This window comes from Kogia breviceps, chromosome 7 (genome assembly GCF_026419965.1).
Source record: "Kogia breviceps isolate mKogBre1 chromosome 7, mKogBre1 haplotype 1, whole genome shotgun sequence".
Classification (NCBI taxonomy): Eukaryota; Metazoa; Chordata; class Mammalia; order Artiodactyla; family Physeteridae; genus Kogia; species Kogia breviceps.
In genome coordinates this window covers 12,122,543-12,150,225 of record NC_081316.1, presented here as the reverse complement: position 1 = coordinate 12,150,225, position 27,683 = coordinate 12,122,543, and the positions used below count along the sequence as shown (strand labels likewise).

Below are 27,683 nucleotides of genomic sequence, written 5' to 3'. Positions count from 1 at the left end.
TTGACAGTAACACAATCATAGTAGGGGACTTTAACACCCCACTTTCACCAGTGGACAGATCATCCAAAATGAAAAAAAATAAGGAAACACAGGCTTTAAATGATACGTTAAACAAGATGGACTTAATTGATATTTATAGGACATTCCATCCAAAAACAACAGAATACATTTCTACCCAAGTACTCATGGAACATTCTCCAGTATAGTTCAGATCTTGGGTCACAAATCAAGCCTTGGTAAATTTAAGAAAATTGATCATATCAAATATCTTTTCTGACCACAATGCTATGAGACCAGATATCAATGACCGGAAAAAATCTGTAAAAAATACAAACATATGGAGGCTAAACAATACATTCCTAAATAACCAAGAGATCACTGAAGAAATCAAAGAGGAAATAAAAAAATACCTAGAAACAAATGACAATGAAAACACGATGACCCAAAACCTATGGGATGCAGCAGAAGCAGTTCTAAGAGGGAAGTTTATAGCAATACAATTCTACCTCAAGAAACAAGAAGCATCTCAAGGAAACAACCTAAGCTTACACCTCAAGCAATTAGAGAAAGAAGAACAAAAACCCCCAAAGTTAGCAGAAGGAAACAAATCATAAAGATCAGATCAGAAATAAATGAAAAAGAAATGGAGAAAACAATAACAAAGATTAATAAAACTAAAAGCTGGTTCTTTGAGAAGATAAACAAAATTGATAAACCATTAGCCAGACTCATCAAAAAAAGAGGGAGAAGACTCAAATCAACAGAATTAGAAATGAAAAAGGAGAAGTAACAACTGACACCGCAGAAATAAAAGGATCATGAGAGATTACTACAAGCAACTCTTTGCCAATAAAATGGACAACCTTGAAGAAATGGACAAATTCTTAAAAAAGCACAACTTTCCGATACTGAACCAGGAAGAAGTAGAAAATATAAACAGACCAATCACAAGCACTGAAATTGAGACTGTGATTAAAAATCTTCCAACCAACAAAAGCCCAGGACCAGATGGCTTCACAGGCAAATTCTATCAAACATTTAGAGAAGAGCTAATACCTATCCTCAAACTCTTCCAAAATATAACAGAGGGAGGAATACTCCCAAACTCACTCTATGAGGCCACCATCACCCTGATATCAAAACCAGGCAAAGAGGTCACAAAGAAAGAAAACTACAGGCCAAAATCACTGATGAACATAGATGCAAAAATCCTCAACAAATACTAGTAAACAGAATCCAGCAGCACATTAAAAGGATCATACACCCCAATCAAGTGGGGTTTATCCCAGGAATGCAGGGATTCTTCAATATACACAAATCAATCAAGGTGATAAATGATATTAACAAATTGAAGGAGAAAAACCATATGATCATCTCAATAGATGCAGAAAAAGCTTTTGACAAAATTCAACACCCATGTATGATAAAAACCCTGCAGAAAGTAGGCATAGAGGGAACTTATCTCAACATTATAAAAACCATATATGACAGGCCCACAGCCAACATTGTTCTCAATGGTGAAAAATGAAACCATTTCCTCTAAGATCAGGAATAAGACAAGTTTGTCCACCTTCACCACTATTATTCAACATAGTTTTGGAATTTTTAGCCACAGCAATCAGAGAAGTAAAAGAAATAAAAAGAATCCAAATCGGAAAAGAAGTAAAGCTGTCACTGTTTGCAAATGACATGATACTGTACATAGAGAATCCTAAAGATGCTACCAGAAAACTACTAGAGGTAGTCAATGAATTTGGTAAAGTAACAGGATACAAAATTAATGCACAGAAATCTCTTGCATTCCTATACCGTAATGATGAAAAATCTTAAAGAGAAATTAAGGAAACATACCCATTTACCATTGTAACAAAAAGAATAAAATACCTAGGAATAAACCTACCTAGGGAGACAAAAGACCTGTATGCAGAAAACTGTAAGACACTAATGAAAGAAATTAAAGATGATTCAAACAGATGGAGAGATATTCCATGGTCTTGGATTGGAAGAATCAACATTGTGAAAATGACTATACTACCCAAAGCAATTTACAGATTCATTGCAATCCCTGTCAAACTACCACTGGCATTTTTCACAGAAGTAGAACAAAAAATTTCACAATTTGTATGGAAACACAAAAGCCCCCGAATAGCCAAAGCAATCTTGAGAAAGAAAAATGGAGCTGGAGGAGTCAGGCTCCCTGACTTCAGACTATACTACAAAGCTACAGTAATCAAGACAGTATGGTACTGGCACAAAAACAGAAATATAGATCAATGGAACAGGATAGAAAGTCCAGAGATAAACCCATGCACATATGGTCACCTTATTTTTAATAAAGGAGGCAAGAATATACAATGGAGAAAAGCCAGCCTCTTCAATAAGTGTTGCTGGGAAAACTGGACAGCTACATGTAAAAGAATGAAATTAGAGCACTCCCTAACACCATACAAAAAAAGGAACTCAAAATAGATTAAAAACCTAAATGTAAGGCCAGACACTATAAAACTCTTAGAGGAAAATATAGGCAGAACACTGTATGACATAAATCACAGCAAGATCCTTTTTGGCCCACCTCCTAGAGAAATGGAAATAAAAACAAAAATAAACAAATGGGGCTTCCCTGGTGGTGCAGTGGTTGAGAGTCCGCCTGACAATGCAGGGGACGCGGGTTCGTGCCCCGGTCCGGTAAGATCCCACATGCCGCGGAGCGGCTGGGCCTGTGAGCCATGGCCGCTGAGCCTGCGCATCCGGATCCTGTGCTCCGCAACTGGAGAGACCACAACAGTGAGAGGCCCGTGTACCGCAATAAAACAAAAACAAAAACAACAAGAACTTTCTTTTAGATCTTGATTGGGCTCCCATGCTGTTTTCTTAAGTACACTATTTAAGGCTGTTCATATCAAAATCTCAGTCACATGGAGACAAGTGATTCTGAACTTTACCAACATATTAACTTAATACAAAAATTTCAAAAGAGAATAACACCAATCTTACACAACATTCCCATATAGGAGAATAATAGGGGAAAAATCCCAAGTCATTGGTGTAGCATGATTCTAACCCTGAAATTTATATGTTTATGAATCTAATCTTATCATCTTCTTCCCTTTCTCTCCTCAATTCCCAGTGTTGCTTACCAAGTTCAAGCTAATTGTTCTAAAAGGCAGTTATCTGTCCCGGGAGGTGGTGGGGATAGAAAAGGCAGACAGTAAGCAGTAAGATTAAGATGATTTGAGATCATGGAAGGAAAATGGGCTCACATCCTAGAAAACTAGAGAAGAATTTAGTTTCTCTACCAAGCCCAAAATTTAAATTTTAAAGATAATACAAGTGTAAATGATATCAGATACACATCTCTAATAAGTCTCTTATTTTATTGTCAAGGACCTTAATAAAAACCAGCGGAGTGCTGAGACTTGGAATCAGGATATTTTCATGAATATGTCTGAGAAACTTGAATTCCCAGATTTCCCTGTAGCCTGTAAACTGGCAGAGGTTTTCTTACTTGCTAAAGAAGAATCTGTTTTTTGCTTTTCCTGATGAATTTGGAGAAGTTCAAGTATGATCCCCTTTAAAAACTGCAATTGGACTTCAAATTTAAAATGTCTGTTCTTTGAAAGACATTGCTCTAGAATAAAAATATGCAAAAGACTGGGAGTAAAGAGTTTCAAATCATATTTAAGATCAAGGACTTGTATGCAGAATACATAAAGAACTCTCAAAGCGCCATAATCAGAAAGCAAACAATTCAGTCTAAAAGAAGTCAAAAGATTTGAACAGATACGTCACCAAATGATGACATGAAAAGAAGCTCAAAATCATTAGTCACTGGGTAAATACGAATTAAAATCACAATGTGGTAATACTTCACATCTATTAGCACGGTAAAATTTAAAAGACTGGCCATACCAGGTGCTGGCATTGACGTAGGGAAATGGGGTCTTTCATACACTGCTGGTGGAAATGTAAAATGGTACAATCACTTTGGAAACCATTTGGCAGTTTCTTAAATGTCAAACATCTTCCATATGACTCAGCCTTTTCACTTTAAGTGGAAAGGAGTTTACCTAAGAGAAATTAAAGCTTGTAACAACATAAAGACTTGAACATGAATGTTCATAATTGTTTAATTTGTCATAGCCCAAACTTGGAGGCAGTCCAAATGCCTATCAATAGGCAAACTGATAAATTATGGTACATCCATACCATGAAATACTACTCTGTACACACAAAAACGTGGATGAACACCAAAATACGTTTGCTGGGTGAAAGCAGCCAAATAAAAACGTGTACATAATTATTATAAGAGACTGCATATCTTACTACATTATGACTGGAAAAGGAAGAAAGGCAAGAAAGATAAGGTTGTTTTGCAGAGAAGTTCTTCTGCAACAATCTGTAAGGTCACCTTCTCCTACACCAGAAATGGAATCATCTTCAACACCATCATGGTAACATACAGAACCAATATTTAACAATAACCAAGAATAAAAATTTGATATTTAGTGACCAACCTCTGAGATGTAAAAGTTGGGCCACCCATTACGTAGAGCGCTATAGATCCACAACTATAGCTGAACACTTTCACAGAGACATGGAAGAAAGACAGTGTTGAACCTATAGCCTGTAGTTGTACTTCCACACATACTGAAGCCCTCAGTTTTACTTTTGGAGGGTCATCTCTGGTGACAGACATCTGCTTCCACCCCAGCACCCTGTTCCATTCTAAATTTCCTTCTTCCTGATAAAAGGGAACAAAAATTAATCAGTAGAAAGAAAAGATGAAGGTAGTCAAAAGGTACAAACTTCCAGTTAGAAGATAAATAAATACCAGGGATGTAATGCACAACATGATACATACAGTGAACACTGCGGAATGTTACAGACGGAAGTTGTTACCAGAGCAACTCCTCAGAGTTCTCATCATAAGGAAAAGGTTGTTTTAGTTCTTTAATTTTGTATCTATACGAGATGATGGCTGCTCAGTAAACTTACTATGGTACTCATCTCATGATGTATGTAAGTTGAACCATTACTGTATGTTGTATGCTTTAATCTTATACAGGGCTGTATGTCAATTATATCTTAATAAAACTGGAAGAAAAAGAAATCTTCAACTCCAGAGTTTCTGTTAGGATCTATTTTTATGATTTCTATCTCTTTGTTCAATAACTCTTTTTGGTCATGAATTGTTTCCCTGATTTCATTAAATTACTTTTCTGTTTTCTTGTACCTCCTTGAATTTCCTCAAAACAGCTGTTTTGAATTCTTTATCAGCTAAGTCACAAACTTTCATGCCTTTGACTTCAGCTATTAGAGGACTCTTGTCATCTTCTGGTGGTAGCATATTTCCTTGATTCTTCATGTACCTCGGAGTCTGTGTTGCTGTTTTCTCTTTTGAATCAGCAGACACCTCCTCAAATCTCTACTTGTCTTCTAGAGAGAGATACTGTTTTCTTGGTTCTGCTTATAGCTGGTATTTCCTCCAACCTTGTATGGATACCCGCTCCACACTTCTCACTCCTCGTGGCAAAATTCTGAAACTTGTTTGTCTTCTCTGGTTGTTGTTACAACTCACCGAACTGGCTACTGGGAACCTCCCTTGTGTTTTTTCAGATGGTGGCGCTGCAGCTCAAGTTGCAGGGTCTCCCTTGTCCACAGACCCTGACCTGTTGGAGAAGACTGTTTACTGAGGCTCTCTTGCTGCTGCACACAGTGTTGGGGAATGGGTGGATTTAGCACTTGGGGCACTGGGGTTCCCCACGGGCCAGGTGGGGAACCTCAGACGAGGTTCTCCCAGCAGTGTGAGCGGGCTTCCTGCTGAGTCTAAGAGGCAACCAGCAGGAACCATGTTCCTTTAATGCCCTTTGATATTCTTCTCTCTCTCTTTCCTGATCTCTTCTTTCTCCCAGCTATGGAGGTCCTGCCTTCATACTCAGGGTGCTGCAGGAGAGAAGCAGGTTTTTCCAGCAGCATCCCCCGCAGCTGTGGTAGCCGGGAACTCACTCACTGCTCCCTCTTTTTCCTGAGGGGAGAAGTCTTCACTGACTACTTCATCCCCATGCTGTGCCACCTCCAGGAAGGGGCACCACTAACAAAGTTTCTCTTGCCCTCTTCAATGTGTCCAGTTCATTTTTTTCTCTAGTGGAAAGCTGGACTCTCTCCTTGGGAAGGCTGGACTTCTACAAAGTCTCTCTCATCTGTGGATGTCTTCCCAAGTCAGCCCTCTTTTGCTTTTCCCCTGCTGGGGCTCAGAGGGGCTGTGGCCAGTTAGCAAGCTCCTGCTAGCTCCGCAGCCCCTACCAAGCTCAGTCTGCCTAAAATCTGATGCATGGGTGGGTGGGTGAGACTCCTTCTGGGTCCCTTGGTGTATGGTGCTGAATCCCATAACTCCCACAGGGGTACTTTTGTTCACGGATGGATTCAGAATTCGCTGTTTAAAAGCGGGGACCAAAGGAGGGCTGTCTTATGCTGCCATGACGCTGATATCACTCCAACACTCACGTTTTCTATAGCAGGAATGAATGACCAATCCCTTGGAAGATAAGACTCATTTATTACACACTTCCCATAACTAAGCGAGGTAGTAGAGCCAACTGGAAATAACATGGATGCGAAAGACAAACTGGCCTGGATCTAAACCCCAGTTCTGTGATCTACTGACTAAACAACCATGGGCAACTTGTTTTTATCCTTGTTGTGTAGAGAAGCTTAGGGCTTTAGAAAAGGAGATATTTGCTTACCTCAAAAGTTTGTTTTATAGATTAAGATGAAGTAGCACCAGTTAGGCTTCCAACAGAAGTTCAATTAAATCTTAGCTTTATTCTCTTTCTTACTCTCTCATAGGATTTAGAATTCCAGTTCAACTTTTTTATTTAATTGTTAATTTCCCATGGTGACTTCCCATCCTGGAGGTATTCTTCCGCTATGTTCTAATACAATCTTCTATTTGCCAAGTGAAACTTTCTCTCTATATATTTGAATATGAACTCCTAAAAGGCAGGATTCACAGAATATGCATAGCTTCCTTCCATAGACCGCCTCCCCTGGTCTCTTCCATGGTCCCATAACCACTTCCTCCAACCAGGAATAACAAGCTATTGGTACATCTTGTCAAGGGCTCCTGAGGAGCTGGGATAGGTTCAGGATTAGGCATCAATATTTTACGCACGCAAAAATATGTCCCATACACCAGTCTAGGCACTGGCTACATGATCTATGAACATGCATAATACATTTGAAGTAATTATAGTTAATATAACCATTTAAGAGATAAGAAAATGAACTAAGATAAAATTTAAAGGGTTATCCAAGATCATAGAGCTAGTATCTAATGTAGCTTCTACAATTTGCTTCTGGGTATATTACGTTCCACATTCACATTCTAAACGATCCCCGCTCCGCAATGTTGTTCGACACAACCCTGTGCAGGGGGTCCCAGATGAAAGTTGTTTGGGAGACATAAGTTGAGCCCACTTGACTGTTTGTGGAGTGAGCAGAGGTTTTCCAGTGACGGGAAATACTCATGAAACACAGATGGTGACTAGCAATGACCTCTCACACCCTTGTACATATCTACTTACTTCAACACTCTAAACCAGGCTGAAATTATGAATATGGTACCCTGTTTTATTAGAATTTTTAGTAAGTAGAGCCATACCTCATAGAATGGGAATTATTTGGGAATGTTTTTTTTCTGCGACAATTTTTAGAAAGAGACCTTTGATTAGCTTTTGTCAGGAGCGTTTAGAATGAATGTTATTGTCCCAGATGTCTTGCTGGACCATCCATCAAATAGCATCAAATAACTGATTGCTGTTGCTATCCCAGTCACAAACCTAGTAATTGTGATTACCAACAATCTTAAGTATCTAAAAGCAGGGAATATGGAAGCAGGAAGTTCAGCTGGGATTTTGTTGTTCCAAACTGCTCATTTTCAGATGGAAAAACTGAGGTCCTCAAAGGGAAAAGACGGTCCCAAATTCACATAGCATAACAAATAAATTAGAGTCAGGACTAACTTGTAAAATGTGACTCATGGCCCAGGTTCCTGTCAACTTTATCCTACCATTTATTGACCAGATGGCTGATGATTCTTTTTACAATCTGTTTTCTATGGGGTTGTTTATAGATTATCCCCTTTGATAAAGCATTGTTTAAAAGGAGGACTCCAGAAACTGTTCTTGGTCCTTAGCATCACGGAATTGATGCTTTGATGCCCAATTATCCTTGGTCAGTCCCCCACCCTCATGTACACACACACAGACAAGAAATCAAGTTAAACGATTCCGATTTATTGAACAAATACCAGTGATTGAGGATACATCAAGGAGATCATAAGTACACTAATAATACATGATAATAAATTTTGAGTCATGGGGTAAAGTGATTATGAAGCAGGATCTTATGGCCGAATAAATATGTGTGCCTTAGGCAATCTTCATGGAGAAGATAACCTTTAGGTGGACATTTTAAAAAAGATAATTGGGGGCACTAAATATGTGAAGAGCATGCTATCTGTGTTCTCAGTGTATGCCTGAAGTGAGCATGTGATAAAAAGCAGGCAGGGGCAGAACAATCATCAGAATGATCTTGAGACAAAAAATGTGTGATGTATATAGAAATACAGTCAAAGATGTGGTTAAAACATTAATAGAGTCGGGGAAAGAATGGTGTAAAATATTACACAGTATGAAGAGAGACTGGATTCACTTCTAGAAGTCCTGGTGGGCCAGGTTTAGGAGTTTGGATTCGAATACATATGCCATGAAAGTGATGTGATTATAGATGGTCAAGTATGGTGATACAGCTGTGCAGTGAAAGGGTATATTTTTATGCTGCTGTCAAGTTTGGAGAAACAAAGTTTTAATTTCAGAAAAATGAAAATAGAAAACCTAGGGTCCTGAGGTCAGAAAAACATGACAATTCACTTAAATCATTGGTTGTGTGGTTAGGTGATCACTTCATAATCTGGGGAAATTAACATCTGCCCATCACTTTTTAATTTTGGCATCCCAAATAAATAAAATGTACTTAATTATTTTAGTAATTAATTTGTGAATAATACCCCCAGCTGATTTTTTTCAGTCCCTCCACAGGACTCTTTTACTTAGGCTAAAGGTGTGAACTACTCTTTCCTTCTCTTAAAAATAAAAATATCAACAACAACAAAATCATTTAGCTGAACTTAATTTTTCTTTGTTATTTTCTATTCACAATCTCCTCTCTTTATTTCTTACATCACATATACCACCATTCTCTCTCTCTAAATACCTCTGCAAATATTTTATTCATTTACTCATCACCATAACCGTGTTTTGAATTTCTCTGAACCTTTTGCATTCATTCACTACTGCTATTTCTTTGCCCGATTTCTACATCTTAACTGGAATTGATTTACCACTATAGACTTTTCTCTTACCCAAGTCAGCAGATACTGTCTCTGATGATTATTTATTCTCTGTTGTCTAACCTCTCTCTACTTTGGGCTACCTGCTATCTACTGTTTCACAGTGCATTTTTCTGCCTAATTCTCTTATTTTCTACCTTAGATATTTTCTCTCCTTTTCCCCTCTGATTACAGGCATGTAGAGGTTAACTTGGCTTTACTTTTATCTCAAAATAATTCTCTTAGAATGTTAATCTGCTTCATTTAATAATGATCTCTCTTATAACAACACTAAATCTCTATTACCAAATTCCATCTTTACCAGCACTCTACATTGGATACCACCAGGCACTCTTAAGTTGCATTTCTCTTTGGTCTCCTAAAAATGACAGTCTAAAAAATGAACTTAACCTGGGTCTGTACTCCTCACTTATTCATTCATATTTCTCACTTCCTATCATTTCTTTCAACATTACCCGTTGTTCTCTGATCTTAGACTTAAACACATAATGTGTTAATCAACCAGTTGCTTCTCTAACTTTATCCTTTAATTCAACTTGTTAGCAAGAAGACCAATTACTCTTTCTCTCCGTGTTTTAGACACAATCATTTCTCTCCATTTCCACTGACTTCATTTTAGCTCATGTCTTCATTAATTTATTCTTCTTTCAAGTTCTTCATTAAGTGATCTTTCCATTATGGTTTCCATCTCAACAGATACTGAGTAACTTAATAAATTAACTCCCTACTGCTTATTCATCAACCTGCAAACACTACTGAACAATATTGTGTCAGTGAATGTGTTGGTGATTCATGCAATATACAGATTTTTATGAGACTTTTTGCCTTTGAAAAAATATATTATCATTGAGGGGACATAAAATAGTTGCATATAAAAAGTTATATAGAGTATAAGGGGTGTGTGTATTTGATTAGAAAAACTTATCTGCCAGAGAGAGGAGCAATCAACTAGAAAAACTTAAAGAATCAGGTGAGATTTAAGATAAGCATTGCAGAAAGAAGAAATTCAAGCAAGCACAAAAGGGAAGGCAGAACATTTGAAGCTAGGATGCTGACATGAGGTGGTCAAGCACAAAGCGTATTAAAGAGAAAGCGAAGTGGGTTTAGAAAGTGGAGAGTTTAAGATAGTTTATGCTTACCAGCGGGGAAGGGTGGGGGAGAAGTATAGATTGGGAATTTGGGATTGACCTGTACCCACTGCTATATTTAAAATAGATAACCAACAAGGACCTGTTGTAAAAATAATAATAATAATAACATATGGAGGACACAATTATTTCAAAGGTAATGACGTACTTTTTTTCATATAGAATTAGTTAAATTTTTGTTGTTGTTTAACATAGCTGATTTCATTGAGCAATGTGGCTTTGTTTTCACTGACTACTCTTGACAGATTTGGCTCCTTAGGATTAAATTTTTGTTTAAAAAAGAAGTGGAGCCTTTCAGATAAAATGGACTTAAATTTTATATCATTAGCAAATACTAAGATTTGTAGATTGCTTTATATATATAAGAATTAATTTATTAATAATTTCTCTTTTAGAGCACTTTTAATTTATACTCTGTATGTGTGTGTGTGTGTGTGTGTTTCCACACACACTTTTAACACTGGCAGGTAAATTATTCCTAATATGTTAATTTTACTGATGAGAAAACCCAGATTAAGTAAAAGGTTAAATGACTTGCCACAACTCACTCAACTAATAAGCAATAGGCCTGGGATTCCAATGCAGACTCCCTGCGCTTTATAAGATCAGTGATCCTTCTAACACACCACATTGTTTTGTTCATATGAGGCCAAACACAAGCAGGAAGCATCCATTGCTAACCTGATGTGGATCCACCAAAATGTTTAATACATACCTGAAGAATCTCTATTCAAACCTCCATCTGACTGTCCTCCTAACTCTATTCTTAATATATGTCAATTTGGTCTTCTTATCACCTCCAAATTCCCTTCAGAATCATTTCTTTCTCCTTTTCTACCCTACCTCTGGCTTGACCTGGTGATACACCCTCCCTGAATATTCACCCCTACACTCCATAAATTCACACTGAGCACCCACTATGGATAAAATACTGGGACACACAAAGTGAAAGAGACAGATGTGAACAAATTTACTTAGTTGGTTCTCGGTTTATGTTTGCTGAGTGGACTTTGCCCTCAAGGTGCTTATAGCCCAGTAGGGGTGGGGGGCGTATATCACATACATCTGCAGCTCTTGTAAACTCTAAAAGGGGCTAAGAGACAAATATTACCACACTGTTAAGTTTAACTCAACTCTCAACCAGTCTTCCTCTTGTTTTCTCTATTTTCACAGTTCTAGGCACAGAGTAAATGCTTATTTTTCTTGTTTTCTGTTGACATCCCAGAAGGGATGGGTGTGAAACAGCAACAGAAAACAAGAAAAATAGGAGTCTATCGTATTTACAAATGGAGGGGGATTTAAGTGAATGGAAACAACAAAAAATAGAGTTTTGTCACCTGGAGAACAAATCATAATGTAAAATTGGCAGGTCACAGAAAGAATTGAAATTTTGCCAGTAGTCCCTTAAACAAAGATCTTGGCTTTCTAGATCCTTTGCTATGAATCAGAATGTTCTGGACTCATGATTCTTATGAATCAGTGGGAGAAGTTGCCTCCCTTCCATCTTCCAACTCACTGTAAATTGGTGCATAGGTGTGTACTTCTTCATAAAGACGATCTTCTGGAATCTGATGAGGGAAAAAATCATTCAGTATCAATCACCAAGAATTTCCTGCCACGAGAAGGCTTTCTTAAGAGGCATATCTCATCTCCTTTTGCCTTTCTGAATCTCACCATATCCCATTACACTGTAATTAATACCTCCATCTCTAACAAACCAAGCCAGATTGTCTGGCCAAGTGGGCTCCGAAGAAGTTGTCAGTCATTGAGAAGTTGGTGAGATGATTTTGTGTCTGAAATTTGGTATATCTCTTCTCTCTGGAGGAAAGTGATCAGAGAAGGCAGCCAGACTTGAATGCTTCGGGCAAGTGGACAGATGGAGAGAGCATGTTTCATCTGGAAGATCTGAGTAAATGTGTGTGCATCAAGTATTGGTCATTCTTTTTCATACGTCAAAGGTGTAAAATGGGTAAGACAAGGGGAACTGCAGTTGGTAGTCATGAATTAGGGAGGAAACAAGCTTGAGGTTTCCGAGCAAGTGGGAAGGTGAAAGCCAAGAAAAAAGAGAGCAGGAACAAATATAACGGAACTATTCTGGGAAAGCAAATAAGCCCAGATATCTGAGTGTTTCCATCACTTGCTACCTGTATATTCATCTCTCATGCTCATCAACTTCAAAGCATCTACATTTTCTAAAATGATGCAGATCCCATTTTCTTAAACTTCTCAGTCACAGGAATATACCATGAGATTTGTGAGTGGAAAATTTGATTCAAAACATGAGATTTGGAAATCAAAGTACTGAAACTTGGAGAAATGGAATACTGAAACTGGAAGAAATGTTGCAGGAAACCCAGGCCACATTTTTAAGAAACAAAGCTCAAATTCTTTAGCTTATTGTTTAGGATTTACTATCAAGCCTCTGCCTACCTTATTTCTTTCAATTACTTCTCCAATCCCATGGACTATGAGTGACACAGCACTGCAGACCCCCAGAATGGTGAGAAACAGGATCATTGCCACAATTTTCTGTTGAATAACAACCAGAAAGCCAAGTAGAGTGACAAGGTAGGTGTCCCAGAAGCACATTCCCTTACAGCAACCCTTGTTTTCATGACCGCCCACCCTCAAGACCAGTTCCTATAAAATGACACATGGGAAAACCAGGAGATGGTTACTCAAAGCGGATGACTCCCCCCTTGCAGAATTCAGCTGGGGGGTGGCAGGGGAAGGAGGCCGGGACATCTCTGGGTCTGAGCCTCCAGAACACTGCGTTATGTGATTGAGGTTGCAAGGAAGGATTGTGTCCATGGAAAGGAAAAGAAGGCGTCTTACTGAGATTAAGACCCAGAATCTTAGTCTTTCCACAAGAAATACATACCGTGGAAATAGAAGCCACAAAGCAGAAGTCGTTCTCATAAATATCCTGGCAATGGTAGATATAAGCTGAGCTCTTCTTTAGGTTAATGATCAGGATGATGATTCCTACTCCTCCAGCTATGCTGCTGACAGCGTTTGCTCCCTGACTTCCTCGTATCTGATGACACAGAACAACATTTAGACTTGGTCCTGCACCTGCCACAGTCTTTTTTCCTTTTTTTTTTTTTTTTGGTACACGGGCCTCTCACTGCTGTGGCCTCTCCCGTTGCTGAGCACAGGCTCCGGACGCGCAGGCGCAGCGGCCATGGCTCACGGGCCCAGCCGCTCCGCGGCACGTGGGATCTTCCCGGACAGGGGCACGAACCCGTGTCCCCTGCATCGGCAGGCGGACTCTCAACCGCTGCGCCACCAGGGAAGCCCCACAGTCTTCAATAAACCGATCTGCATTTCAGGACTGGATATATCCAATAAACTCTGCATTTATTTAAAATATAGATGAAAAAGGGAAATCTTGAAAATGCACTTGTGTCATAAGGACCTATAACTTTCTTGCTAGGACTGCATTCAGGAAAAGCCGTATGGACACTCATAGTCTCTCCTCAAGTTGACTCCTTAATTGGAAACGAGTCATTTATTGGATCATAGGACTATATTATGAGGACAGAGCAGGTGTGAGGATATTTTTTCAACAAGTGTCAAAGTAGTTACACTTATTGTCTTTAAGTGATATAATTGGTATTTTAATGATTTTATTTTTAGTGATTACATTAAACACAAAGTAGATTGGAAAAATGTCACATATCCACATTCGCTCACAAGAGATGACAACATATCTTTCTCAAGACTCTCAAAATTAAATTTTTCTTACCTTCTCAAGCATGGACAAAGACAGAATGCAACTCACCAGATATGTTGCATGTTTCTTTTCAGACATAACTGACAAAAATCCAGAAATAGCAAACTGTTCAAAAGGGAGGAGGAAAAAAAAAAGCACAGTGGGTCTCTGTTCTTCTCTGTGTCCCTTTCACCCCCATCCTCCAAATAGAAGGTAAAGTTGTGGGTATTCTATAAAGCTCTCCTTTACTTTTTATTTATTTTTATTTTTAAATTTTATTATTTTTTTTATTTCCTATAGAGAGCTTCTCAAAATTAAATGTACATATGAATTATATGAGAGTCTTGTTAAAATGCAAATTCTTACTCAGTAAGTCCTAGATGAGGCCTGAGATTCTTTATTTCTAGCAGGCTCCCAGGTGATGCCAGCCCTGACGTGGGTCACTATTAAATATTGTAAGTTCCAGCAGCCCTGGTGCCTGATTATGTTATAACACTACTCTACTTTTTGGTAATCATTTGCTCTCATGAGCAACTTGTGTGTCATAGTTGTCAACTCCTCTGGGCCAGAAACATGTGTGTGTCTCCAGAGTCTGCCATGTACCATACAGACATATAGTAATTATGAAAATGCATATGGTGAAAGATCTAGTGAAAATATCAACCAATAGCACGAATTAAAACAAAATTCCAAAGATTCAGATTGTGTGATGAGTTGAGAGACATCTAATGAGCTGTTTGAAATGAAAAGACAGGAAGGAAGTTTCAAATAAAATATGGCAAAGGTTCAAGGAGAGCCTTGAACGAATGACCAGAGACCTGAGTATTTAGCAGAGTGCCAAGCCAACGTGATTAAGGTTAAAATAATATGTGCTTGTGAATGAAGTGTTGATACAAAAACCAGCATGGATTAATTGAAAATAATTATGCAAGTGCAAGAAGCCAGACAGTAGACAGAACATGGTGTATGATTCCATTTATATAAAACTCTAGGAAATGCAAACTAATCTATAGCGACAGAAAACAAGTGATTGCTTGAGGATGGGAAGGCAGAGGTCGAGGAAGGGAAGGGTGACCAAGGGAAACAAGGAAACTTTTGGCAGTGATGAGAGTATGTTCATTATATTGATGTGGTAAGGTTTTCACGAGTGTATATACATGTGTCAAAATTTATCAAATTGTACACCTTAAAATGGGCCATTTATGGTACGTCAGTTATACTTCAATAAAGCTGTATATCTTTTTTTTTTTTTTCTTTTTGCGGTACGTGGACCTCTCACCGCTGTGGCCTCTCCCATTGCGGAGCACAGGCTCCGGATGCGCAGGCTCAGCGGCCACGGCTCACGGGCCCAGCTGCTCCGCGGCACGTGGGATCTTCCCGGACCGGGGCACGAACCCGTGTCCCCTGCATCGGCAGGCGGACTCTCAACCACTGTGCCACCAGGGAAGCCCCAAAGCTATATATCTCCGTGAGCTCATTCAGCCACCTAGTTTCTAAATAGTACAATGACTAAAAAAGATACAATGAGAAAGCACCTAAAAGAGTTTCTAGGGCACAGAAGTTCCTCAAATGTCAGTCTTGTTCTCCTCACCTCAGCAATCTCTTCCCCCTCCCTTCACTAAGATCACTTTATTGATGGATAGTGTTAGGGAAATTTTTCTGAAATTGATTTCTGAAAGTTTAGTTTCAGTTTTTATTAGCTAAGTGCCTCTTGGGTAATATGTTTAACTTTTATTAATCCCAGGTCTCTCATCTGATAAACGTGTGTTAGCATATTCAACCCAAAGTGCTTCGTAAACATCAAATATGTATGTATGTTTACATATCTCCATCTACATATTAGAATATATTCATATATTCTAAATACTAGAATAAACAATTGGTCAGATCTGATCTGAATAAAAGAAAAGCCATGTACAGTGTTATTTCAGGGACAATTGTAGACATATACTCACAAATACCGCTCCCCAGAATGGGTAGCCTGCTTTAAATGATGAAAAAAAGTCTTCTTTAAATTCTGAACTATTGAACACGGAGCAGACGATTATTCCAAAATAAAGGCATATCAAACTAATCAGAATTTGTGTTACCTGTAGAAAAATGCATAAGTTTTGTGAAATAAGAAGACGTTTTCCTAAGACCACATCAATTTCCTTACAACCAAGGCGAAATGTAAGAAATTGCTTTGGTGTCTTAGGCAGTCCTGAGAAAGTATCCAAATGCAATATTTTCCGCTATCATCTGGCCACTCTAAAAATTTATGTAGGCAGGACTTAATACAGGAATAGCCAGTACATTTCTCCTGTGTCTTTATTTACATTCTCATGGTGGACATCAACAATGGCACTTTTCATCTAAGAGAAGATTAAGAGTATAAATCCTTCACAGGATGATAGTAATCAACTGGCAACTGACCAGAGTTGACAGATCCAATTTGCTATTCTTATCCTAGTCTTCATGAGGAAATGCTTCTTTTTACCCAACAGGGTGCAGTAAGTGTCAAGTTTTCATCTACCAGGTATTTCACTCCTGACGAGTCTGAGTGGGGAAACTATGTGGATGCCAGCAAATACACCTTCTTAGACCCAGTCTTTACTCTAGTTGAGATTAGAGGAGGCTCACTCACCCCCAGGAATTCCAGCTCCTTCTTCAAAAAAGTCAGCCACGTTTGGCGTGGTGGGGATGGGACAGCATTCTCCAGTAAGTCGTTATCATGGAGAGATAATGTTGAAAGTTCAATTTCAGGTACACTATGAAGTTTAAACAGAAATGCAGCCATGAGAAAATTCTCTAACTCCCCGTGCAAAGCTCTCAACTGACAGGGGAATTGTGCTTGTTTATGTTTCAAAACAATCCTGCAATGAAAATCTTCACTGTAAAGTACAAGAAGCTCTGAGGCTCAGAGGGTCCAAGTTAGTGGCCAAGATTACTGTCTCATCAATGATTAGATGGACAAAAGGGAAAAGAAAAACCAGGCCAAGTCTTATTCTTAATCTAGAATTATTACCAGGTTCTTTCTCATTAATCTGTATTGATGTGTACAACTAAAAACAATCCAACAGACATGTTTACCTATGCACCTCTCAGTCTTTTTAACATAGAAATGTATCTGAAAATACTTTGTCAATGACACATTCAATTTCATGTGCATAAAGGAATAGTTTTGAAGGATTTGTTGTTCTCTATTCCTATTTTCATCCTCAGAGGAGGCTAACTGGAAGTACTGTGTCTTCAGAGTCTACTCAATATTTTGCAATGATATTCAATCCAATATTGTTTCCCAAAGCTCTGTCTTTAGTTTCCCCTAAAACCTTTAAGAAGAAAGTCTTAACATGTGTTAATTTTTGGTATTCGAAGGAAAACTAGACTATGCACATCTCCAGCAGATTTCACTCTGGGAACCTTTCCCCTCTAAACAGTGGGGCAGGATCCCACAGCTTGAGATTCACAAAGACTAACCAGAAAGAAGCTCAAGGTCATTTTGAAAAGCTTCTGTCCCTTAACACACATCAGACACATAGGCAAGAGATCTCGACTGATAGTATGGGTTGGCCAAAAAGTTCATTCGGTTTTTTCCATAACATCGTACCGAAAATTGGCCAAACCAACACAAACTCCCCTACCCCATACCCAGAATATGAACCTCTTTTGCTAGAAAACTTAAGTTGTTCCCAATTTAAAAGCTAAGTAAAAACCTTCTTCCCCATCAACCAGGGAGAGCTAGTGAGAAAGCATAGCAAATAACTTCTTTATACTCTGTATTTTAGTTAAACCTGATGGGTCCATGCCTATGTCCACGAATTGGCATCTCCCCAGCACTGTGACTATCTCTGGTTCACTAAGTGACTGGAAATAGAAAAAAATAATAACCTGTACCTACCTGGTGGGCGCTTGTGGGTTTGGGAGAGCAAGATCTGTTCTGCTCCCAATTTCTGCGTCCATTTTTCCATTAACTGAGCTATATGGTGGTGAAGAACAGTGTTACAGTGAGCTTTGGTGGGGTCCCTCTCACAGAGTCTCCGATGGTCAGTTAAGATGGGTTGACTCATGACATTGATAACTATCTTCATGCTTAAGACATTGGTCAGAAAGATAATTTTCCTGGCTAAGATCAATAGGGCTTTTCTTGTTATAAGGAAGAGCAAAATTGAGTGGGCTACTGAATAGGGATGAGAGTGCAATGAGGAAATTTGAGACTCCTGGAAGATAATCCTGCCTGAAACCAGCAGTATTTACAGAACCTATAAATGAGTCGATTTAGGTGGAGACTGAGAAGGAGAGAGAGAACCGCAGGACACAAAGAGATCGGCTTCTCTCCTGGTGCTTTCTCTGCTTGTGACCTGGTTCAGCCATTCCTATGCCAGCAAGTTCTCCAATTGTCCTTGGAAAACTTGGCTTCACACGTCCTCTAAGGCTGAAGTACAGTTTGCAAGGATGAGTGTGTCTTAGTCTCTGAATCTCTGGATTTGTCCTTGACTTCAATACTTCTTGTCTTTCTTCCTGTCTTTTGGACAGTGTTTCTATGGCTGTTTGCAGCAGATGGTCTCAGAAACTGGACAGGCAGAGTTCTAATGCCTGGGAACCATTCCTGATAGTGTGAAAGCTAAGAAGTTTTCACACTAAAGACTCTGTTGTCTACTAAAAGGTTAGGTTGACTCTCTACTGCCTTGATTTTTGTGATGGCAAGGATGGGACCATGGAAACACTAAGGAGCATGAACTTCATAACAAATTCTGTGAGTAGTTCTAAGCAGCCTTGGCCTAAATTAGGGTCGGAGCTAAACTGACGTGCTCATTTTAATAGCATATCTAGCTAGACCATAGCAAAATGAATATACAGGTGAGAGTCACAGATTTGGGACTCTTTTATGTCAGTTTGATTATAGACATAATCTTGAATGGCTCTTTATTAAACTAGAAAGATACTACAGATTTTACCTCTGTGCATCTGTATTGTCTCTCTGGTTTGTGATTAAAAATGTCTTCTCTTTCTCCAAGAAACGTAAGATGTTTGTGTGAACAAGGGACACTAAAAGATCTATTAGCACACCTTTCATAACAAAAATGTATTAACCCACGTGCCAGCCTCCCACTGTGTCTCCCAGAATTGGTGGACCTGACCGGTATGGTGTTGGCATCGATGAAACTCATTCACTTACACATTCCTCCAAAAGGGACTTAATGCTCCGTGTCAGGCACTGCTCCTGTCACTGAGCAGGCAGAGATGAACACCATGGTCCCCGCCTTTGTCTGGCTCACTCTCTGGCAGAGTAGAACAAAGCTAAATAATATATTACCAACATGTCAGAGGCTGCTGGAACACACAGGAGGATGTAACAGTTGTACCTCTTAGAGGGTATGTAGGAGTCAAGTAAGAGATTCCCAGAGAAAGTTCACATTTGAGCCAAGACTTCAAATGGTAACCTCAGGAGTTTTCACTCATTTGCCTCTCTCTCTCAGTGGAATTACCACCACATCTGCTAAAACAGGGCCTGAAAAAATACTGTTTATGGTGTTTTCTGGGAGTAGTCTATAATAGTTCATTATGTTTGCAGAGAATAACTAGAAATTAAACTTGAGTTTTAGACAGGAAACGTTGAGGATGGTCTTTGGTGTTTGGACGCAATGCTATTTTGTGAGAATTTTCAACAGAAACTTGCAGCATGCAATCAGTAACTGAGATGTATCTCGTGATCTTCAACTTGTTTCATATCTCAGTTTTCACCAGCATCTTCTTCTTACCCCCTGCTGAGACGCTTATCATGTCTGTGCCCTCACTTTTGATCCTTATAGACATACTCTTTCATCTTTCACAATAGTAAACATTGAAACCTATGACAAAATGTCTTTTTTTTTTTTTTTGGTGGGGGCAATATTATCAAGATGAGTTTTAACCATGCCTCTGACTGAAAGGAAGAGATAATAGCACTAACACTTCCCTACCATTGCATATATTTCCTCTTGTTGGGAACACATGTGTTCATGCTTTTCACCCAGTCATCATCTGGCTTCCTCTTTGACAAGCAAGGTTTCTTCTCTCAGATATATACTGGGTTTACTTCCCCAAACTCAAAAGAAATTTGCTTTGAGATCCCATCTGAACAATTGTTTTCTCAAACTGAATGCTCAATTCTCTTAAACATGCACGAATTTACATGTTGCAGATTGAAAGTTGCTATGTCTTTGAGGTATTTTCTGATACTCCCAAAGGAATCCCGCCCCCCTCTCTCTCTCTCTCTCTCATTTCTACATCCCAGAGCCAAGTATGGCTTCAATAAATATGGTTAACAGTTGAGAGAGGCGGTGACTGATACAAGCTCCCAATGTTCCATGGGAAACCTGGTTATTAAAATGAAGGAAATGAGAAAATATTGTCTTTGAAACAAGATGAGTGTTTCCAAAAGGCCTAGAGCTGAGTTCAAACTTGAAGAGAAAACCTCTGTCTCTTCATTTACATGACTTCGGAAATAGAGAAATATTTATGTAGACTATCCAAGGGCTTAAAATCTTTTTGATCTGTTTCTAAAATTGGAGTTTAACTACTGTCTCAGCCTCTAGGCCACTTAACTGCCAAGGCCCAGCACATGTTAATTCTTTCTTTGCTCACACTCCTTCTATTCTCCAAAATGACACTTTTCAACAAGGAAAATTACAGGTGTGAACTGTGTTTGTCCACTTGTGACAAAGAACATCTGCTCAGAGAGGAAAATTATGAGACCTCTAGAACCATAGACAAGGTGTGGACCTTAACTGTTCTATTCTTTATTATGGATCATTAGCATGTTAGCTTTCTTAAACCCATTCTTCCTTTCTACCTATCCTTCTAATATAATTGTATCTGAATGTTTGTTCAAATTCATTTTTACTATTTTCAGTATTATTTCACAACTTTTAGTGACTTCCTATCCTTTATTGGCTTATTTTCTAAACATAATTTCATCTTCTAATACCTTACACATGTTGCATAAATTGCCTATCAATCCTCATTTTGCTAACCCTGGAGAGCGATATATCCCATGTTTCTTTTCCTGGAGTCCCCTGTGTCACCTCATGCTTCAATCTGGACTGGTTGCCGGTAAACATGCCACTCAGGAATGATCCTAGGACTTCCCATTGCACTGTTTTATACTGGATTTCCTATTTCCTGACCCCACCTTGGAAGCCAAATCCAGCCTCTGTACCCCGACACGGAATTAAATCTCGGAGACAGAGTTTTGGGTGATGTAGCAAAGAACAGCTTTATTGCTCTGCCAGTCAAAGGAGTCAACAGCAGGCTAATGCTCTCAAAACTGTGTGTTCCAACCTGGAGGGGGAGTAGTGAGGAGTTTTATTGTAATGGTTCAAAGAGGGTATGATCAGCCTGTGGACATTCTTCTGATTGGATGGTGGGGGGGTAAGTGGGAGTCAACATCATCAACCCTCCGGCTCCAACCCATCTGGGGTCTCCGAGCTAGTGGGCAGCACACCGTTAACTTCTACCACCTAGTGCGGGTTTCAGTATCTGCAAAACAGCTCAAAGATATTGTTGTGTGTATCCCTTGAGGGGAATCAGGACCCTGCCCCAAGGCTGCACTATTGTTTCTCTTGACTGCTCCTCCCTTGTCCTGCATCCCCTCCCTTCTAATTAACAACTGTTTGAACCTGCCCAGCTGGAACTCAGGGAAGGTCTTGGAGGCTGAATGAAGTCTATTTCCTAATCAAAGAAATGGGGGACACAGAAAGGCTTTTGTGCTCAGAAGCCCCACAGGGTCCTGTTCCATATCACCTTTTACTCTTTCTTAGTATGCTATTGCATGTTGATAGAATATATTCCCTGGTCACATGCTGAGAAACGGTATCTGGGCGGTATTTTTGAGTCTTTATTGGCCTGAGCATTTCCTTTCTTTAATACCCTTAGACTTAATTGAATTCTAAAGAGATACAGAGTTTGAACCAGAAAATATTTTTTATCCAGAATCATTCACTCCATTTTCTTCCAGCATCTAGATTTCATTTTGAGAATTTCAACATAATTTTTAATTCTAGATATTTGTATGTGCCATGTATTTTCTCTCTGAAAACTTTTATAATGCCTTTTAATCCATAGAGGTAAGACATACCTAATGTTAAGATTTAGTGTAAAGCTTATGCATTAATTTTACTGGATAGCCAGTAACCATTTTCAAACTAGAGAGCCATGTGCTTTGTTTTAAAAAATGTTCCCATGGCAGTGAAATAAGTCAGACAAAGACAAATACTGTATGATACCACTTATATGTGGAATCTAAAAAAATACAACCAATTAGTGAATAAAACAAAAAAGAAGCAGACACAGATATAGACAACAAACTAGAGGTTACCAGTATGGGGAAGGGGGCAATGCAGTGGGGGGAGAGTGGAAGGTACAAACTATTGGGTGTAAGACAGGCTCAAGAATGTATTGTACAGCATGGGAAATATAGCCAATATTTTGTAATAACTGTAAGTAGAAAGTAACCTTTAAAATTTTTATAAAATATTTAAAACTTAAAAAAAAATAAATTTATTTATTAATTTAATTTTAAAAAGAAATAATTGGAAAAAAATTCACATGTATTCTTTTTGGCTAAGTTCCTCATAAACTTTTGTTTAATTTTTGTGAACATCTTATTAGGGAGATGGCAGGCGTCCAAACTTCACCTCTTCCATGTTCTTCTTGCATACAGAATATACCCATCCACCTCAATAGCCTTAATTTGTTCCAGGACTAAGTCCAAAGTCTCATCTAAATATCTTCTAAATCAGATATGCTTGAGATAATTCATTCTGAGGCAAATGCCTAAGTCAATGACTCAAATTCTTCTTTAATCAGTATCAAATTGTTGCCATTTACATAATGCTTTATTTGGTTAGGGTTTTATTTTAAACACTTGACTAAATGCATTATCGTTCAATGAAAATGGGAGCAAAATAATTCTACAACTTATCATTTTATTTCTGAATTTTTAGCACAAAGACAAAGCACATGGTAGGAACACAATATTTATTGAATGAGTTAATGATTGAGTGATAACCAAACATGGATCAATCAATCACTTCTCCCATGTCCCCAGCTTGCTGGGAAACTTGGAGGAAAATGCCTGGACTCAGTACACAAATTACAGATTGTAAACTCCAAGGTCTTCTCAGGTTGCTAATTCATCAGAGACAATAGGGCTTCACAGAGATTTTGCAGAGGATTCTCTTTGGAGAAAGGTTCACCAGGAACATTCAAAGAGCAATAAAAAATGTTATATTTTTAAAATATCAAGGCATCATTCTCTGTCTCTCTCACTGACCCTTAAGTGTTCCAAATGCTCCCTTTAGCATTCTCTGATTTTTATTTTTTCCTCTGTTTTGTGTGTGTGTGTGTGTGTGTGTGTGTGTGTGTGTGTGTGTGGTACGTGGGCCTCTCCCGTTGCGGAGCGCAGGCTCCGGACGCGCAAGCTCAGCGGCCACGGCTCACGGGCCCAGCCGCTCCGCGGCATGTGGGATCTTCCCGGACCGGGGCACGAACCCGTGTCCCCTGCATCGGCAGGCGGACTCCCAACCACTGCGCCACCAGGGAAGCCCTAGCATATGTTTTATGTCAGATTCATTGAAATATAATTTATATGCAGTAGATGTTCTCCTTTTTCAAGTGTACAGTCCTGTGAGTTTTGACTAATGTATAAAGAAATGGAAACAACCATAATCAAGCTAAGAGACACTACCAATTCTTGGAATGTTGAACTTTTCTTTTCTTTTCCTTTTTTTTTTTGCTTTATAATTGAACTCTAACTCCATGTCACTAAAACTTACTTCCGAAGAAAAAGAATTCCTACTCTCACCTGCCCCGCTCTCCACTTCTCAAGGAAAACAGAAAGGTGTTTTCGAGAAGGAAATAAATCAGCATTTAAGCATATGACTTAATACTAACTCTTTGATGAGTTTTAATTATACCAAGACAGGCTTTGCCTCTAGCAAAACTGCAAACAATGTGTTGATTACTTGTGTGATTATATTGGGTTTTGTAAGTGTTCTTGGTGTTTATTCCTCAATCACTTACATATAATGAAACAGACAATGAACATATAAACAAAAACTGATACTTCTATGGAGAGTCTGGCCAAGCTACCAGCTACAAACTTACAAACACAGAATATTTAACAACAGAGGCATTCTTGCAATTTTATTCATTGTTTATTTCCAATAAGGACTGGAAATGATTTAAGTGACACCTTAACCAAAATAATTATGTTGAAGCTCTGAAACTTTTGCATATTTGATTTTTAACCCTACCAGCTCTCGTCGTTTATCGCCCAACTCACAGGAGCCAACAATACATTTTGCATGCATTTTCCTTTCCTGGGTGATGGTGGAAGCATTAGGGGATAGGAAGGTTTCATAAAATATCTGTAGATTGAAATATTGAGCTCCTACTGCGGGTGAGGTTGTTAAGACTCATGGCTGACTTTACCCGAGTGAGAAGTAAACTTTTGTCCTTTTAAGCCACTGATATTTGAGGCGGTATTATTGTAGCAGAACCTAATCAACACTGTTTGATGCAGGTGAAGAAACAAGTTTATCCTGCTTTATACAACGGGCACAATGAGACTCAAATCTGAGCTCGTTTACTCCTAGATTCCAGCTGTTCCAACACAGTCAAGTTACCCTAAACTATTATTCAAGAACAGGCCAAAGACCATCATTTCCTCAACTTAAAAAAAAAGCACACAAGTTTCCGTGAGCAAATAGGAAAAGAAAAAAGCAGTGTGTGGAAGGGAGAGGAACAAAGGGTGTACTCTTATATTTTGGAATTAATTATAAAACTGAAGACTTAATTTAAATTCTTATATATTTTCCATATATTTGAATAAGAGAGTGAAAAACATTAAATTGAATTCAGTCAAAAAGTAGATCCCATAGTCATATTCCACCCCTTGCTTTCATTTTCTCAAATGCTATTTAAGGTGGTCTTTGATTAATTATCTAGTTACCTTGACATCTCAGCTTATCACGGGCAATGTCCTAGCCTCAATCTTCTCAATTTTAGTAAAATTGTCACTATCCACACAATTGCCTGAGCCGGACACCAAGTTGTCATGCTTGATCGTGATTTATTTCTTACCCTACTTTAAATCCATTTGGAAATTCTTTCTTCCCTCTACAAAGCATATAGAAAATTGGTCTACATATTTTCTATCTTCTCTACCACAAGCTCAGGCCATGATAACATCATCACTTGCCTTAATGTCGAATTAAATTCTTACAGTGCCTCCTAATTACTGCTCTAATCCATGTTCATAGGGTAATGAGTGATTTTAAAATATAAATCAAATCATGTCACTCCCTGCTTACAACGCCTGCAATAGCTTCTCATTTCACTGAGATAAAAACTATATGTTCCTACTGGTGGCCTTAAGAGGTTCCCTGTAAATATAAGTTTTTGTGGACATGGACATTCTCTTTCTTCTTTTGGTAAATGATTAATAAATTCATTAAAAGATAATGCATAAAACCCAGTCACAATTAATGGATACTTTCTTTTAGTTTTTGTGAAGGTAAAGTTAGAAGTTGTATAATTAAAAGTTAAAAAAATTTAAGCGTAATTAATTTATATGTTTAACCACTGATGTGTTTTCCTCTTAAATGTATAATATTCCCTGTTGTACTCTCTGAGGAAGAGAGGGAAACTAAACTGAACTCTGATTGAACCCCATGAAATTGACATTTTTATCCATCAAAATAAGCACTTCCAAGTGTTTTAAAGTAATAAATACAAATAATACAGAGAAAAGAGAAATAACTGAATTCATGATATTTAAGGAAGATGGGAGAGTTTGTGAAATGAAAAATGGGACTGGATTTGTTCTAGCTTCTATTATTAAATGTTCATATGAATTTACGACAAACTGCTTCCCCTTTCTAAGCCTACCTGACATTGCCTATTTAATGAAGTGGCAGGATGAGAGGACTCAGGGCCACCCTGCACACGCTTCATATTTTAGCACAAGAATATGGAAGAAACTTGTTACCTCACGCCCAATAATTCCCTTTGCCTTGAGCAATCAGTCATTCTACTGTATATCCTCCCAAATCTGTTGGCATAAAGTAATTTTAGTTCCAGATTCAGAAAAAAGCACTCTCTGTCCATAGCTAAACTTCTTAAGTTTTATTGAGGGCTGTGGAACTGCTTTAATGGCAATTGTTTTCTAGAAACTAAAGTTCAGCAGCTTAAAGCGATGGAGGCAGTAGAGTGTAGTGGTTAATGGCAGACGGATCTGGATCCAGATCACCCAGTTTTGTCTTTATTTTTCTCCAGCTGTTTTAGAGGTATAACTGACAGATACAAATTATATATATTTAAGGTGTACAATGTGATGTTTTGATATACTTACCCATTGGGAACTGATCACCATTACCAAGCTAATTGTATCTATCATCTCACATAGTTAACATTTTGTGTGTGTATGTGTTGAGAATATATAAAATCTACTCTCTTAGCAAATTTCAAGTGTACATTATTATTTATTATAGTCACCATGCTGTACATTAGGTCTGCAGGCTTCACTTATAACTGAAAATCACACTTTGACCAACATCTCTCCATTTCTTCCACTCCCCCCCACAACCCTGACCACCACCCTTTTACTCTGTTTCCATGAGTTCAACTATTTTAGAGTCCACATCTAAGTGAGATCGTGCAGCTCTTTTCTGACCCTGGCTTTTTTCACTTTAGCATATTATGCTTCAGCTTGTTCCATGTTGTCACAAATTGCAGGATTTCCTTCTTTTTATGGCTGAATAATATTCTACTTTCTAAAGATGTAGATATATAGATATATCACATCTTTATCCATTCCTCCACTGATGGACAGTTACATTGTTTCCATATCTTGACTCTTGTGAATAATGCTGCAATAAACTTGGAAGTGCAGATATGTCTTTGATATCCTGTTTGCATTTCCTTTGGATATATATCTGGAAGTGGGATTGTTGGCTCATATGGTAATTCTATTTTTAATTATTTGAGGAACATTCATACCGTTTTCCATAGTGGCTGAAGCAATTTACATTCCTCCCAATATTGTACTAGAGTTCCCTTTTCTCCACAGCCTGCTCGACACGTGTCTTCTTGAGGCTAGCCATTCTAACAGGTGTAAGGTAATATCTCATTATGATTTTGATTTGTGTTTCCCTGATGATTAGTGATGTGGAACACCTTTTCATGAACCTGTTGGCCATTTGTATGTCTTCTTTTGAGAAAAGTCTGTACAGATTCTTTGCCCATTTTTATATCTGGTTATTTGGGTTTTTTTGCCATTGAGTTGCAGGAGTTCCTTAGATCTTTTGGATGTTAATCCCTTATCAGATGTATGGTTTTTGCAAATACAGTCTCGCATTCTGTAGTTTGCCTTTTCATTTTGTTGTTT

The 27,683-nt window shown here is 38.4% G+C and overlaps 2 protein-coding genes across 9 annotated transcripts in view; one reads left to right on the top strand and one right to left on the bottom strand.

The window, feature by feature from the left end:
- Nucleotides 1–27,683, top strand: part of TCN1 (transcobalamin 1) — a 317,931-nt gene that overhangs the window by 157,627 nt on the left and 132,621 nt on the right. The gene's annotated exons all lie outside the window — the stretch shown is intronic.
- Nucleotides 9,215–18,290, bottom strand: LOC131760500 (high affinity immunoglobulin epsilon receptor subunit beta-like). Its single transcript, XM_059070543.2, has 7 exons — nt 18,153–18,290; nt 16,899–17,022; nt 16,228–16,362; nt 14,342–14,398; nt 13,439–13,594; nt 12,988–13,086; nt 9,215–12,125 (listed from the first exon to the last, which is right to left on the bottom strand). Exons 1-7 carry the CDS (start codon nt 18,212–18,214, stop codon nt 12,027–12,029), a joined length of 732 nt encoding a protein of 243 aa, XP_058926526.1. The 5' UTR covers nt 18,215–18,290; the 3' UTR covers nt 9,215–12,026.

What these genes read in the sequence shown, in the direction of transcription:
- LOC131760500 (XM_059070543.2), bottom strand. Translation starts at nt 18,214, where the DNA reads ATGGACGCAGAAATTGGGAGCAGAACAGATCTTGCTCTCCCAAACCCA. An exon ending in AGGAGCTGGAATTCCTGGGG is followed by an intron (nt 16,363 to 16,898) that starts GTGAGTGAGCCT and finishes ATTTTTCTACAG; the next exon opens with GTAACACAAATTCTGATTAG. An exon ending in CATTCTGGGGAGCGGTATTT is followed by an intron (nt 14,399 to 16,227) that starts GTGAGTATATGT and finishes CCTTTTGAACAG; the next exon opens with TTTGCTATTTCTGGATTTTT.